General features: G+C 50.6%; 1 protein-coding gene across 3 annotated transcripts in view; it reads right to left on the bottom strand.

Annotated features, from left to right (window-relative positions):
* The window catches only part of LOC127008529 (aminopeptidase NAALADL1-like), an 81,552-nt gene that overhangs the window by 23,369 nt on the left and 45,133 nt on the right, over window positions 1-13,050 (bottom strand). For all 3 annotated transcript variants that reach the window (XM_050880695.1, XM_050880696.1, XM_050880697.1), the window contains exons 7-13: window positions 11,711-11,898; window positions 9,000-9,260; window positions 8,062-8,254; window positions 7,125-7,338; window positions 6,583-6,683; window positions 4,343-4,439; window positions 2,842-3,003 (exon numbers count right to left, since the gene is read on the bottom strand). In XM_050880695.1, coding sequence (XP_050736652.1) covers window positions 2,842-3,003; window positions 4,343-4,439; window positions 6,583-6,683; window positions 7,125-7,338; window positions 8,062-8,254; window positions 9,000-9,260; window positions 11,711-11,898 — 1,216 coding nt within the window. The remainder of the gene's footprint in view (window positions 1-2,841; window positions 3,004-4,342; window positions 4,440-6,582; window positions 6,684-7,124; window positions 7,339-8,061; window positions 8,255-8,999; window positions 9,261-11,710; window positions 11,899-13,050) is intronic.

Raw genomic sequence — 13,050 nt, 5'->3', positions numbered from 1 at the left:
CGATCGCAATATCTTCTTTTTTTTGTCTTTTTTCTTCATTCTGGAAAGCTAAGGCGGCGGGGAAAGGAGGAGGAGGAGGAGGAGGAGGAGGAAGAGTAGAGGAAGGAATGAAGGTCAGAGAGGAGGGGAAAAGATTACAGAAGAATGAGGAGGAGAAGGAGGAGGAGCCTGAGCCTGAAGGAAGGAGGAGGAGGGAGGAAACAAATGAAAGACAGAAAGGAAGGAAGAAGATGACGAAAGGAGGAGAAGGAGAACGAGGAGGAGGAGGAGGAGGAGGAGACGGAGGAGGAGGAGGAAGAGGATGAATTCTTTGGGAAATCACGTTAACTTCATTTTCGGTTGGTTTTCTTCCATCCATCAAGCACTCATACCATTGTGTCCCAAGCAGACAGACAGACAGACAGACAGACAGGCAGGCAGGCAGGTAGACAGGCAGACAGGCAGACAGAGAGAGATAGATAGACAGACAGACAGAGACACAGGCAGGCAGGCAGGCAGGCAAGCAGGCAGGCAGACAGGCAGGCAGGCAGCGAGGCCGTCGAGAAAATTGATCTAACGAGCTTGTGTTGCCTCCCGCCGCGGCTCGCCTCGCAGGACGGGGAGCCACTAGTCTGGAGGAGCGGAGGCAGACAGGCAGACAGGCAGACAGAAAGTGGTGAAAGTCTTGTCATGTTGGGCCCAGACGCTATCAAGATGACTTCATGTGTGTGTGTGTGTGTGTGTGTGTGTGTGTGTGTGTGTGTGTGTGTGTAAATCACCACTGCTTGATCACGAGCTGGGCTCGTCTTCGTCAGCCAGTACCCTCCTGGTAGAGCATGGCTCGTTATAATGTATCTTTGGGTACTGCCGGGACCTCCATGCACCACACACCCCATCCCCCTTGCTCAAGGGGGACAGAATCCGCTCCTTGTTTGTGGAAAGAACTCTGCCTGAGCGGGGCTCGAACCTCCGCCTGCCAGCCCGGAGCCTGCCCGCGCAGAACTGAGCTACCGGAGCCATGTGTGTGTGTGTGTGTGTGTGTGTGTGTGTGTGTGTGTAATTCACCACGGCCTGACCACGAGCTGGACTCGTCATCGTCAGCCAGTACCCTCCCGTCAGAGCAAGCCTCATTGTCGATCTCTGGGCACTGCCGGGGGAAGATGTATTTCCCTTCTCTGTACAGGTATGTGGCGCCAGCTCTTGAGCAGTACAGATTACGTTAGATTAGGTTAGGTTAGGGTTAGTTAAATGGATTAACACAGAGTAAATTTGAGTTGGAATCACAATGAGAGTATTTTCCAGAACACCGTGTAGTTAGTTTCGAAGCTACAGTCGAGCGTCTTCACTCGGGGACTACATACTTATAGAGAGATTGGGAATATGCTGCCGGAACCTTCACACACCACACACTCCATCCTCCTTGTTCAAGGGAGGACAGTAACCACTCACTGTTAGCGGAAAATATCGGCCTGAGCGGGGCTCGAACCTCCGCCTGCCCCAGGCCGAATCCTAACAGCGCAGAACCGAGCTACCGGTGCGGTGTATTTCACCACCACGGCCTGATCTTGAGTTGGACTCGCAATCACCAGCAGGTACCCTCCCGATTAGAGCAAGGCTCATTAATGTGTGTGTGTGTGTGTGTTGCATCATCATTTTGTCTATATTTACATATCGCTAGTGTGATGGAGAAAAAAAGAAAAGCGCATCTTTGTACTGAGTTGGCCGTGACCCAGGGAGTCTTTCTAAATAACGGGAAAAAATAAACTCAGTCTTTTTTGTTTGTATTACTTTCTACTGATCGCAATCTTTTTATTCCATTATTCTGAGAAGCTAAGGCTATGAAGTGAAGGCGACGGGAAAGGAGTGAACGGCCGCGAGGAAAGTAGGGGAGGAGCCTGAGGGAAGGAGGACTCCTCCTTCCCTCAGGCTTCCGGAGCCAAGCAGCTTTCCTCCTCCTGGAGGAGGAAGGCTGCGTGGCTCAGAAGGCCAGGCGGGGCATGTAAAGGGTGAGCGGCAGAAACTTTGTCCGGAGACTAACAACCTTCCTGCCAAGACACAAGAACGCTAGTTGCTTGCGTGGGGGTCCTGGCGAGTCTCACCCGACTGGTTCATGGAAGGCGTCCCAAGAAGGACTATACTAATGACTCACTTTTATTTACACCAAGGCCGAAAAACAAAAACAGTGACCAAAAAAATATAAAGACGCTAGAGGGTGCTCCGACGAAAAAGAAAGAACGAGAGGCCAGAAGAGAAGTCAATTTCAGGTGGTGTCGTCGCGATACTCTCCTCTTGAAAGAGGTCAAGTCGTAGGCAGGAGGCAATACAGACGAAGGAAGGCTGTTCCAGAGTTTATCGGCGGAGGAGATAAAAGAATGAAGATGCTGGTTAACTCTTGCATAAGTGATTTGGATAGTATGGGAATGAGCAAGAGTAGAAAGTCGCGTGCAGCGAGGCCGCAGGAGGGGGCAGATGCATGCAGTTAGCAAGTTCAGAAGAGCAGTCAGCGTGAAAATATCGATAGAAGATAGAAAGAGATGCAACATGGCGGCGGAATTTAGAGTCTTCTGATAGGAGGAAGGGAGATGATGAGACGAAGAGCCTTTGACTCCTCCTCCTCCTCCTCCTCCTCCTCCTCCTCCTACTACTACTACTACTACTACTACTACTACTACTACTACTACTACTACTACTACTACTACTACTACTATTACTATTACTGCTGCTGCTGCTGCTACTACTACTACTGCTCCTACTACAACTAGTACTACTACTACTTCTGCAGCAACTATTTCTACTACTACTACTACTACTACTACTACCACTACCACTACAGCAACAACAACAACAAGAGCCATCGCCTACCCAGGATCGCGGTGAAGTTGTACCCGGAGTGTGCCAGCGTTTCCTCGTGGCGGCCGACGAACTCCTCCCAGCCGTTGTAGAGGTCGCCGCCCAGCTCGCTCAGCAGCAGTGGCGGCACCTCGCTCTCGCTCAGCACCAGCGTCGTGGCGCCCACCAGGGAGGCTGCGGCGACGGAGGGGCGTGGCGTAAGGGGACACGAGGGGGACACGTAGCATATGGCACGAAACTCAGGCACAGAAGACGTGACACAAGGAACACACGTAGCATAATTATAACACAAGGAAAGCTTAGATAACATGGAGAAACCACAAGTAATCTATGCTCTCTCTCTCTCTCTCTCTCTCTCTCTCTCTCTCTCTCTCTCTCTCTCTCTCTCTCTCTCTCTCTCTAACATGGAGAAACCATAAGTAATCTATGCTCTCTCTCTCTCTCTCTCTCTCCCTCTCTCTCTCTCTCTCTCTCTCTCTCTCTCTCTCTCTCTCTCTCTCTCTCTCTCTCTCTCATGATACTGTTCTCCTACAGTATGAGGATTTAAGAAGTGACAATCAACCTCTCAGTCAAATAGTCAGTCAGCCAGTCAAACAGCTAAAGGTAACGTAAAGGTGAGGCCCATATGCTACAGCTGAGCGTTGCGTCGGGGTCACTTTTGGCCTTGAGTCTGTGGTGGGAAGAGCCTATCTCATCGGGACACCTCCCCAAGTGGTCTGGGCCGAGCGGCGGACACTTGGCGGCCGGTGTACGGCGCGGATCTCAGTGTTCAGAGGCGTGGCCGGCTGGCAGAGTGGCAGCAGGGGGGTGGGAGTGAGCGAACCTTTCCTGCCGGAAGCTGTCCCAGCCATGCCAGCCGCTGCTGACGGCCGCTCGGGGTATAACTCAGCGGAGGGGTCAAGGGGGCAAGCTCCCAGTCAGGATGTGGAAGATCGAGTGAGGTGAGGCCCCTCCTTTGGGAAGCCAGGTCATGTTAGCTTGTTGCAGATCTCACCTAACCTAACCTCCTACAAGGGGGGTTGGCTCCCCGTCGACCCCCACAGCTGTCGGGGAGCCTCGTCGCCAGGATCTGTTGCTCCCCAGCCTGTCCGCCAGCCCGCCGCCCCTCCGAGGGCTGAGCCTCGCGGTGCTTGGGAAAAATGCCCCTGGACGCAAGGCAGGGGTGACCTCCGGATTGCCACAGTGCACCTTTCCCGGTTGTCCCCAGGTAACCACTTATCGTTCGTCCCGGATGTGAGGATGAACAGCTGGGTGAGCTGCCGCCGATTGCCCAGACCGGGATCGAACCCGTACCCGTAGATTCGTAGCTGGACGTGCTAACCACTATACCACGTAGGTGCGAGTCAGTCAGTTTGTCAGTCATAAAGTCAGTCGCTCAGCCAGTCAGTCAAGTACTCAGTCTGTCAGACAACGAGTCAGTCTGTTAATTACTGAATCTGTCAATTATATCAAAATGTCTAATCACACTTCCCCCAAGACACACACACACACACACACACACACACACACTCACTAATCATGTGGGTCCAGGCCAGGGTGGGGTCCAGCAGGCGGGTGTGGGCGTCCAGGCCATCGTACTGGGAGTGTTGGAGCGGGTACGTGTTGCTCTCCTGAGGGGGCCGAGGAGAGAGTGGGTTAGTACGTGTGTGTGTGTGTGTGTGTGTGTGTGTGTGTGTGTGTGTGTGTGTGTGGTGCTTCCTTGACGTGTACGCATCGCTTTACTGCTTCTATCTCGTAGTCGCGGAAAGGCTGCGAGAGGAATGATATTGTGTTATGGCTGCCGCGACGCGTGGGGAAGGGAAGAGACAAAGTGGATGGGTTTCTCTCTCTCTCTCTCTCTCTCTCTCTCTCTCTCTCTCTCTCTCTCTCACTGTCTATCTGTTTATCTATCTATCTGTCTATTGTCTATCTATCTATCTATCTATCTATCTATGTATCTATCTATCTATCTATCTATCTATCTATCTATCTCTGCGCCAAATAGGGAATCAAGAATGGATAAAGATAGGAAGAAGGAACAGGCAGAGGGACGAGGAGGTCAGCACGTGCACGGTCGTGTTCTGTGTTGGCGACTCTGCTGTCGCGAGGGTGGTGACACTCCTGCCGGGGGGAGGGGGGGCGTGAACCTTTAATGGACCTGCTGACGTAAGGACTTCCTCATCCAGCGGCCAGTCAGCTGCATGTGACTCAATGGGCGAGGGTTCACACGTGTGGCTAGACTCGCCTACGTGGTCGTGTCGTCATCCAGGAAATGACTGATGATGACGACGATGACGCCAAGAAGCAGATCACCGAGCTCACAGGTCTTGGCAACACGCTGCTGAGGAGGTTCCGCCTCCGCGGCCGGGAGGTGAAGGTGGGGGTTATTCAGGAGCCACCGCTGCTCCCTGTTTTGCTCCTCGCTGTGGCGGAGTCAGGGCTGCCTCCCTCAGCCGTCTTAGGGTTTGTAATAACGAATTCCTTAATATAAGCGGTTTCAGGGGCTGCCCAGGTGGCCCAGCTGTTCTCTGACCTTCACCGGGCACGGGATGGACCGCCGGGCTGTGTTGCGATACAGCACCACCGCCGCCAGACAGAGTTCTGCCCGCGTGTGTGGCCCTGCGCGGCGTGAGGGGCCGGCCTTCTGTTGGTATCGGCTGGGCACAGAGCACTACAACTAAGGCTGCTAATAACCCTGTAGATTTAGTATCACAATACGTCTGTTGAGTGCGGCATTATATTTCTGCACTTTTTCTTCTGTATTTTTTTATGCCTCAAAGCGAAATAAAATAACGATTACTATTAACACTATTATGGCGGCATAACTGATCTTGTATGATTTACCGCATCAAACACTATTTTTTCCATTGCCGTGAGTGCTGAGGAAGTCGCCGGGTCATGCACGCACTATTACAGTGCTTCGGAGTGCATGGCCAGCGGACTCTCAGGCAGGACAGTGACCTTACTTGGCGGTGGGACGCTTAATTAACGCCATGCACGATGCGCGTTACGGACAGATGGCCTTTGAGCGTGTGGTGGGTAAGAACCCATCATCTGGGACCACGGAGGTAGGATGCCCGGGACACAGGGCCAGCGTGGCATCTGGGTTACTACAGTTTACCTTCCCCAGGTTTCCCCAGGTACCTATTTATCGACCAGCCCGAGAAGAAGGATGAACAGCTGGGTGGGCTGCACGCCGACTGCCCGGGCTGGGTTTCGAAGCCGGGCCCGTGAATTCGTAGCTAGGCACGCTAACCATTGCATCACGGAGGCGCATGGCTGAGGCTGCATGAGGGGAAACAAAGCGAGGGGTCAGGCGAGGTCAAGCAAGGTCAGAGGCTGGAAGGTCAGAGGAAGCTGCTATATTTATCCCCGTATTGACTTGGCTGTCAGACTGTCGATAAGCTTGTTCGCTCCCCTCCCCCCCTCCCCCCTCCTCTCTCTCTCTCTCTCTCTCTCTCTCTCTCTCTCTCTCTCTCTCTCTCTCTCTCTCTCTCTCTCTCTCTCTCTCTCTCTCTCTCTCTCTCTCTCTCTCTCTCTCTCTCTCTCTTCATTTCTTCCTCGTTCTATTCATTCGTAGTAGTAGTAGTAGTAGTAGTAGTAATGCAGTATAGAAGCAGCGCTACACACACACACACACGCACATTCGGAGAGGGAGTGAGGGAGAGGTTCTACATGCTACTGGCTGGAGATCACGAGGCCAGCACGCGATCAGACCATGGTGAAGGACACACACACACACACACACACACACACACACTCCGCTATACTCACCGTCTCAGAGCCCACGACGGCGAAGCGAGCAGAGGGCACCCCGTGCTGCGCCGTGAAGCTGACGGTGTCGCTGCCGGAGCCAAGGTTATGGAAGTGCACGTCTGAGGGGGGGGAGGAGGAGGAGGAGAAGGAGGAGGTGTTACTGATCGACGTGATGGATGAGAGGGAAAGGAGAGAGAGGATTAGGAACAAGTGGTGATGGTGAAGGAGGAGGAGGAGTAGGAGGAAGAGGAAGAAGAGGAGTTGGAGGAGAAGAAGAAGAAGAAGAAGAAAAAAAAAGAAAAAAGATGAAGAAGAAGTAAAAGAAGAAGAAAACAAAGAGAAAGAGGTAAAAAAGGAAGAGTAAAAGAGGTACAAAGCGAAAAGGACAGCAACGTTCACTACCACCACCACCACTAACTACAACAACAACAACATCATCAACAACAACAACAACAACAATAGCAACAACAACAGCAAGAAGAAAACAATGATAATAACAAAAATAGGAATAGCAACAATGGTAACAATAATAACAATAACAACAGCCCGCCCCGCCTCACCGTCCCTGTGTTCCGGGTCCGCCCTCCGCCATCCGTCACGCACCGTCATTCCGCGGCGCCCTTCTGCCCCGGGCCACGGTACCTGCCTGGCCGCCTCCCGGATGGTCTCGCGCAGCGCCGGGGATGCGCCCACCCGCAAGGCGCCCGTCCCCCGCACCAGGGAGTCCAGGTCGAGGTAGGCCAGCACCGAGGACTCCACCCACCACGCGTGCAGCTGCCAACACAAGAAAGGGGGTGATGTAATGGAGGCTTAGGGTCGTATTATTAAACTTTTCGAAGCCTTAGTACATCTATTTAAAAAGACTCGCAAAAGTTGCCGGGCTTTCCATTGGTGGTTTCATGACCCTGGCGATAGCTCTGTAAGGCTATGAACAGACCGACGTTTCTTCTCTGCGGCCGTAAAAAATAGTCGTAACAAGAACACGAAGCGTTTGACAATATTAGAGTCATACTCTTAAGTATTTCTCGGCACGCTGTCCAGTTTTGAAAATCGTGTAAGAGTTTTACGATCACTGTTTAATCCAACGGTTTGAACAAAGTACGCATGTCTTGTGTAACGGGGCAGCTTAGTCGAGATGTTTAGTACTGTTCAAGTCTTGGTGAGGGCGGCGGAGACGCTGGACACCCGCCCGCCGCCAGCCCGTCAGCAGTGCCAGTGTCCGGGATGCGTACTACTATTTCCTTCTCTGTGCGGCTATGTGACGCCCACTCTTGAATAGGTCAGGTTGCGTAAGGTTAAGTTCGATTAAGTAAGGCTACATTGGCACTCAACAAGTAAATTTGTGTGGGAATCACAGTGAGAATATTTTCCAAAATGTCTTATAGTTAGTTTCGGAGCTACAGCTGAGCGTCTTCACTTGGGGACCACATACCGTAGAGAGACTGGGAATATGCGTCCGGATCCGCCTGAGTGCACAAACTGGAGTAGTGATCATACCTGCGTGAATTCCGTTGAGCCGAGGCTGCCGTCCTCCCCTTTGGCCCAGGCACTGAAGATCACCTTCCTCTGCGTCCCCCGCGGCAGGTGGCTCTTGGCCAAGGCGTCGCTGAGGGCCAGCAGGGCGCCCAGACCCGCCGCGGTGTGGCCGCGGCCTTGGAGCGACCCGTAGTGGCAGCCCACCATCACCACCCTGACACACACAGACATAGCCCACTATTACCACCCTGACACACACAGACACACACACACACACACACACACACACACACACACACACACACACACACACACACACAGCACACCATTACCACCCTGACACACACACACACACACACACACACACACACACACACACACACACACACACACACACAGCCCACAATCACCACCCTGACACACACATACACACAGGCTGTCCACTGACCACAGGAATTGCTACAAAATGAAAGGCGAAAGTTAAAAAAAAAAAGACCAAGTTTCCTGAGCCGTCTTCACACCCTCCTCGTGAAAACGAAGGCTGTCTTGTAGCTTACCGGTGAAAAGGATGAAAGAGGGGAAGTAATGGCTAACTCGTGCATTAGGAAGGTGGCTCCGTATTCTCAAACTTTGCGGGGCCCACACATCCATATTTGGTAAGTCTTTTGTAGAGGTTGTGGGTATTTCCATCGACAGTGTTCTGAGGTTAATGACAATCGGACAAGCCCTCTGCACCATGGACGTGAAAAACACTCATGAGGAGCAGATTAATATCCTTCATGGCCTCTGGAGATAGTTATTGTGAGAGCCAAAAGCGTCTAAGAATACGGACCTTAGACTGTCTTAGTATCCTAGTGAAAAGAGACACATAAAATTAAATTAAATAAGATAAAAAAATAATATATAAAAGATAAATAAATAAATAATAAATAAATAGATATAAAATAACAAGCACCCACCTGGATTCGTCCGAGGCCGGCATGGTCGCGTGGATGTTCTTGATCTCCTGCCGCTCCACCACGTTGTTGACGGTCATGGTAACGGCCCTGATGCCAGCGTCGGTGCCCCATGAGCCGCCCAGCGTGTAGGGCGCCGCCACTCCCCCCGCCCAGCCGGCAGGCACCTCGGGGCCCGCCAAGAGCTTGAAGATCGTTTGCGCCACCTCTGCGCTGATGGCTTGAGCGGGTATGCGAGGCAGCGGCTGGTGCGCCCGGTCCCGCCTGAGGAATGAGTTTTAAGCGGTGGTGGTAGCAGCGGTAGTGGTAATAGTGGTGGTAGCAGTAATAATAGTAGTAGTAGTAGTAGTAATAGTAGTAGTAGTAGTAGTAGTAGTAGTAGTAGTAGTAGTAGTAGTAGTAGTAGTAATGGTAATGAATGCCAATGTTAACAAGAATACAATTAGAGTACTCACAACATTTGTCGTGTAATTGAAAGGCCAAAAACCGTGTTCTAAAACGTATCGGCGACTCAGTTTGCCTGTTTAAAAAGCCTCTGGTGAAGTTGTTGGGCTTACCATGCACTGTTTTGTGATACTCTTTAAGGCTGAACTCTTCTCTCAAACTTTCTCTAAAATCCACTCTGGACGATTCTGGGCATATGGACCTGATGGAGTGTCTCCTATTGTCCTTAAAAACTGTGCTTCCGTGCTGACACCCTGCTTGGTCAAACTCTTTCTCCTCTGCCTGTCAGCATCTACCTTTCCTTCCTGCTAGAAGTATGCCTTCATACAGCCTGTGCCTAAGAAGGGTGACCGTTCCAATCCCTCAAACTACCGTCCTATAGCTTTACTTTTTTTTTTTTTATCTATGTAAAGCTTTTGAATCAATCATTAACCGGAAGATTCAAAAGCACCTTTCCACTTCTGATCTTCTATCTGATCGCCAGTATGGGTTCTGCAAGGGGCATTCTACTGGTGATCTCATTGCCTTCCTAACTGACTCTTCGTCATCCTCTCTTAGCCGTTTCGGTGAAACCTTTGCTATTGCGCTGGACATATCAAAAGCCTTTGATAGGGTCTGGCACAAATCTTTGCTTTCCAAACTACCTTCCTACGGTTTCTATCCTTCTCTCTGTACCTTTATCTCAAGTTTCCTCTCTGACCGTTCTATTTCTGCTGTGGTAGACGGTCACTGTTCTTCCCTTAAACCTATTATTAGTGGTGTTCCGCAGGGTTCTGTCCTATCTCCCACTCTCTTTCTGTTGTTCACTGATGATCTTCTTTCCAAAGCGAGCTGTCCTATCCATTCTTACGCCGATGACTCTACTTTGCATTACTCAACTTCTTTTAATAGAAGACCCACCCAACAGGAACTAAACGATTCCAGGCTGGAGGCAGCAGAACGCTTAGCCTCAGACCTTACTATTATTTCCGATTGGGGCAAGAAGAACCTGGTGTTCTTAAACGCCTCAAAAACACAGTTTCTTCACCTATCCACTCGATACAATCTTCCAAACAACTATCCCCTATTCTTTGACAACACTCAGCTATCACCGTCTTCAACACTAAACATCCTCGGTCTATCCTTAACTCAAAATCTCAACTGGAAACTTCATATCTCATCTCTTACTAAATCAGCTTCCTCGAGGCTGGGCGTTCTGTACCGTCTCCGCCAGTTCTTCTCTGCACAGCTGCTATCCATTTACAGGGGCCTTGTCCGCCCTCTTATGGAGTATGCATCTCACGTGTGGGGGGACTCCACTGACACAGCTCTCTTGGACAGAGTGGAGTCTGAGGCTATTCGTCTCATCAGCTCTCCTCCTGTTACTGATAGTCTTCTACCTCTTAAATTCCGCCGCTATGTTGCCTCTCTTTCTATCTTCTACCGATATTTTCATGCTTACTGCTCTTCTGAACTTGCTAACTGCATGCCTCCCCCACTCCCGTAGTCCCGCTGCACACGACTTTCTACTCAAGTTCATCCATTTACTGTCCAAATCCCTTACGCAAGAGTTAACCAGCATCTTCACTCTTTCATCCCTCACGCTGGTAAACTCTGGAACAATCTTCCTTCATATGTATTTCCTCCTGCCTATGACTTGAACTCTTTCAAGAGGAGGGTATCAGGACACCTCTCCTCCCGAAATTGACCTTAACTCTTTTTAGGAGCAGTGAGTAGCGGACCCTTTTTTTTCATATTTGTTTCCTTTTTTATGCCCTTAAACAGACTCCTTTGCTGTAAAAAAAAAAAAGTAGCATTAGTTTTACGCGGTTTCTGCATCTTGAACGGGAAAAATATCCCTAAAGACTCAATCAATCTCTGCGGCCTTGGGAAGTAATTGTAATGGGAGCTCCATACGTTTCAGAATATTGATGGAAGAACGGTACGCCCACTTGAGTCTGGACGGCTTGGAAACGTGACCAGGGGTGTGGAGGCGGATATAAAAATTTTCTACTCCGACTCCAGATAAATATAAGGTTGCGACTCCGACTCCGACTCCGACTCCGACTCCGACTCCATCCCCCAACCCCCTTCCCTCTTCTGCAGTATAGTGGTAGGCAAATCAAACCCCGCCACGCCACACCACACCACACCCAGCCTCGAAACATCACACTCATCGTAAAGGTATCAGAGTCGGAGATATTATTACCGACTCCGACTCTGACCAAAAGTAGGAGACTCCGGCGACTCCGCCTCCGACTCCATAGCCCTGAACGTGACCTGAGCCTAACCTGTAGACGTGTGGCAGGCTGGGGGTGAAGGGCGTGGTGGGGTCCCCCGGGGTGGTGGCGAGGCTCTCCCACAATACCCCGTCCCCAGGCAGGCCCGGCCCCTCGGGGTAGGCCTCCGCGTCCAGCCCGTCAGCTGGGTCGGGGTACACCAGCACAGCCGACGCTCCAGCCTGGGCGGCGTTACGGACCTGTGTAGGGGCAGGCCAAGTCAGCTCAGGTCAGGTCAGACAGGCAGACATAAACGAACATACAGAGGCAGACAGAACATACATACATTATACAAGAATACACAGGGACACAACAAGATGGCGCCACTATAAACACTCGCCTGCGCCAGAACGGGCTTGGCCGATCATCAGGCACCACCAGGGAAAGGCCTAACGGCGCAATAGGCCGCGATGTAAAAAGAGAGAGAGAGAGAGAGAGAGAGAGAGAGAGAGAGAGAGACTATACAAGGGGCCAGACAGACGGCCTACACAGGGCAGCTCCTGGAGATAGTTTGCTCACCAAATTCCCTTCCCGTCCATAAATGCATCTAATCTCCATTTAAATGTTTCAGTTGTGTTTGCCTCAACTATATACCTACTCAGTTTGTTCCACTCGTTCGCCACTCTGTTCGTGAACCAGTTTTTAGTGACTTTCTACCGATTTTTTTTTCTGGACTTAAATTTTTCCAACATCACACATCAGTCTTTAATATATGCAGTCTTTAATATACACACTTAAGTTAAATCGCCCTTCTTAATCCCTTTGATCCATTTAAACCTCGATTAAATCCCCACGCACAAATTTCAAAGGGATGCATTTTAAAAGTTGCCTAATAGTCTATCCCCGTTACGGTAAGTTCCTTAGTGCCTGGATCATTTTAGTCGTTTCTCTCTGTGTCGCTTCAAGGGAATCTATATCCTTCCTGTAATAGGGACGCCAAACTGAACAGCGTAGTCTAGGTGAGGCATAACTAGTGCCAAATACAGAGGCTAACTTATGAGCCCCTGTTGCTTACACTTCTCGAAATAGAACCCGAGACTTTTTGCGCAGTTTCTTGCGATAATACATTGATTTTTGGGTCGAAGGTCATATCTCTCGCGCACACCCCGATCCCTCCTGCAGCTGGTGTGTTCAAGGGGTGTGTTATTTAGTGTGTAATTACTTCGGGGGTTATTTCTTCCCACACTAGGGGCGTTGCATTTGTTGATATTGCACTGCATCATCCATTTGTCGGCTCACGCATACAGGACATTTAGGTTGGTATTATAAGACACTATCGCTTCTCACATTAACAATTCTAAAGGTTAAAGAGAGGGTCAGTCGGGTTCTAATGAATGTTTCCTTAGGTTCAT

The sequence above is a fragment of the Eriocheir sinensis genome, chromosome 38 (assembly GCF_024679095.1).
Source record: "Eriocheir sinensis breed Jianghai 21 chromosome 38, ASM2467909v1, whole genome shotgun sequence".
Classification (NCBI taxonomy): Eukaryota; Metazoa; Arthropoda; class Malacostraca; order Decapoda; family Varunidae; genus Eriocheir; species Eriocheir sinensis.
Note: the sequence above shows the minus strand (reverse complement) of the source record. Positions and strands in the feature narration are given on the sequence as shown.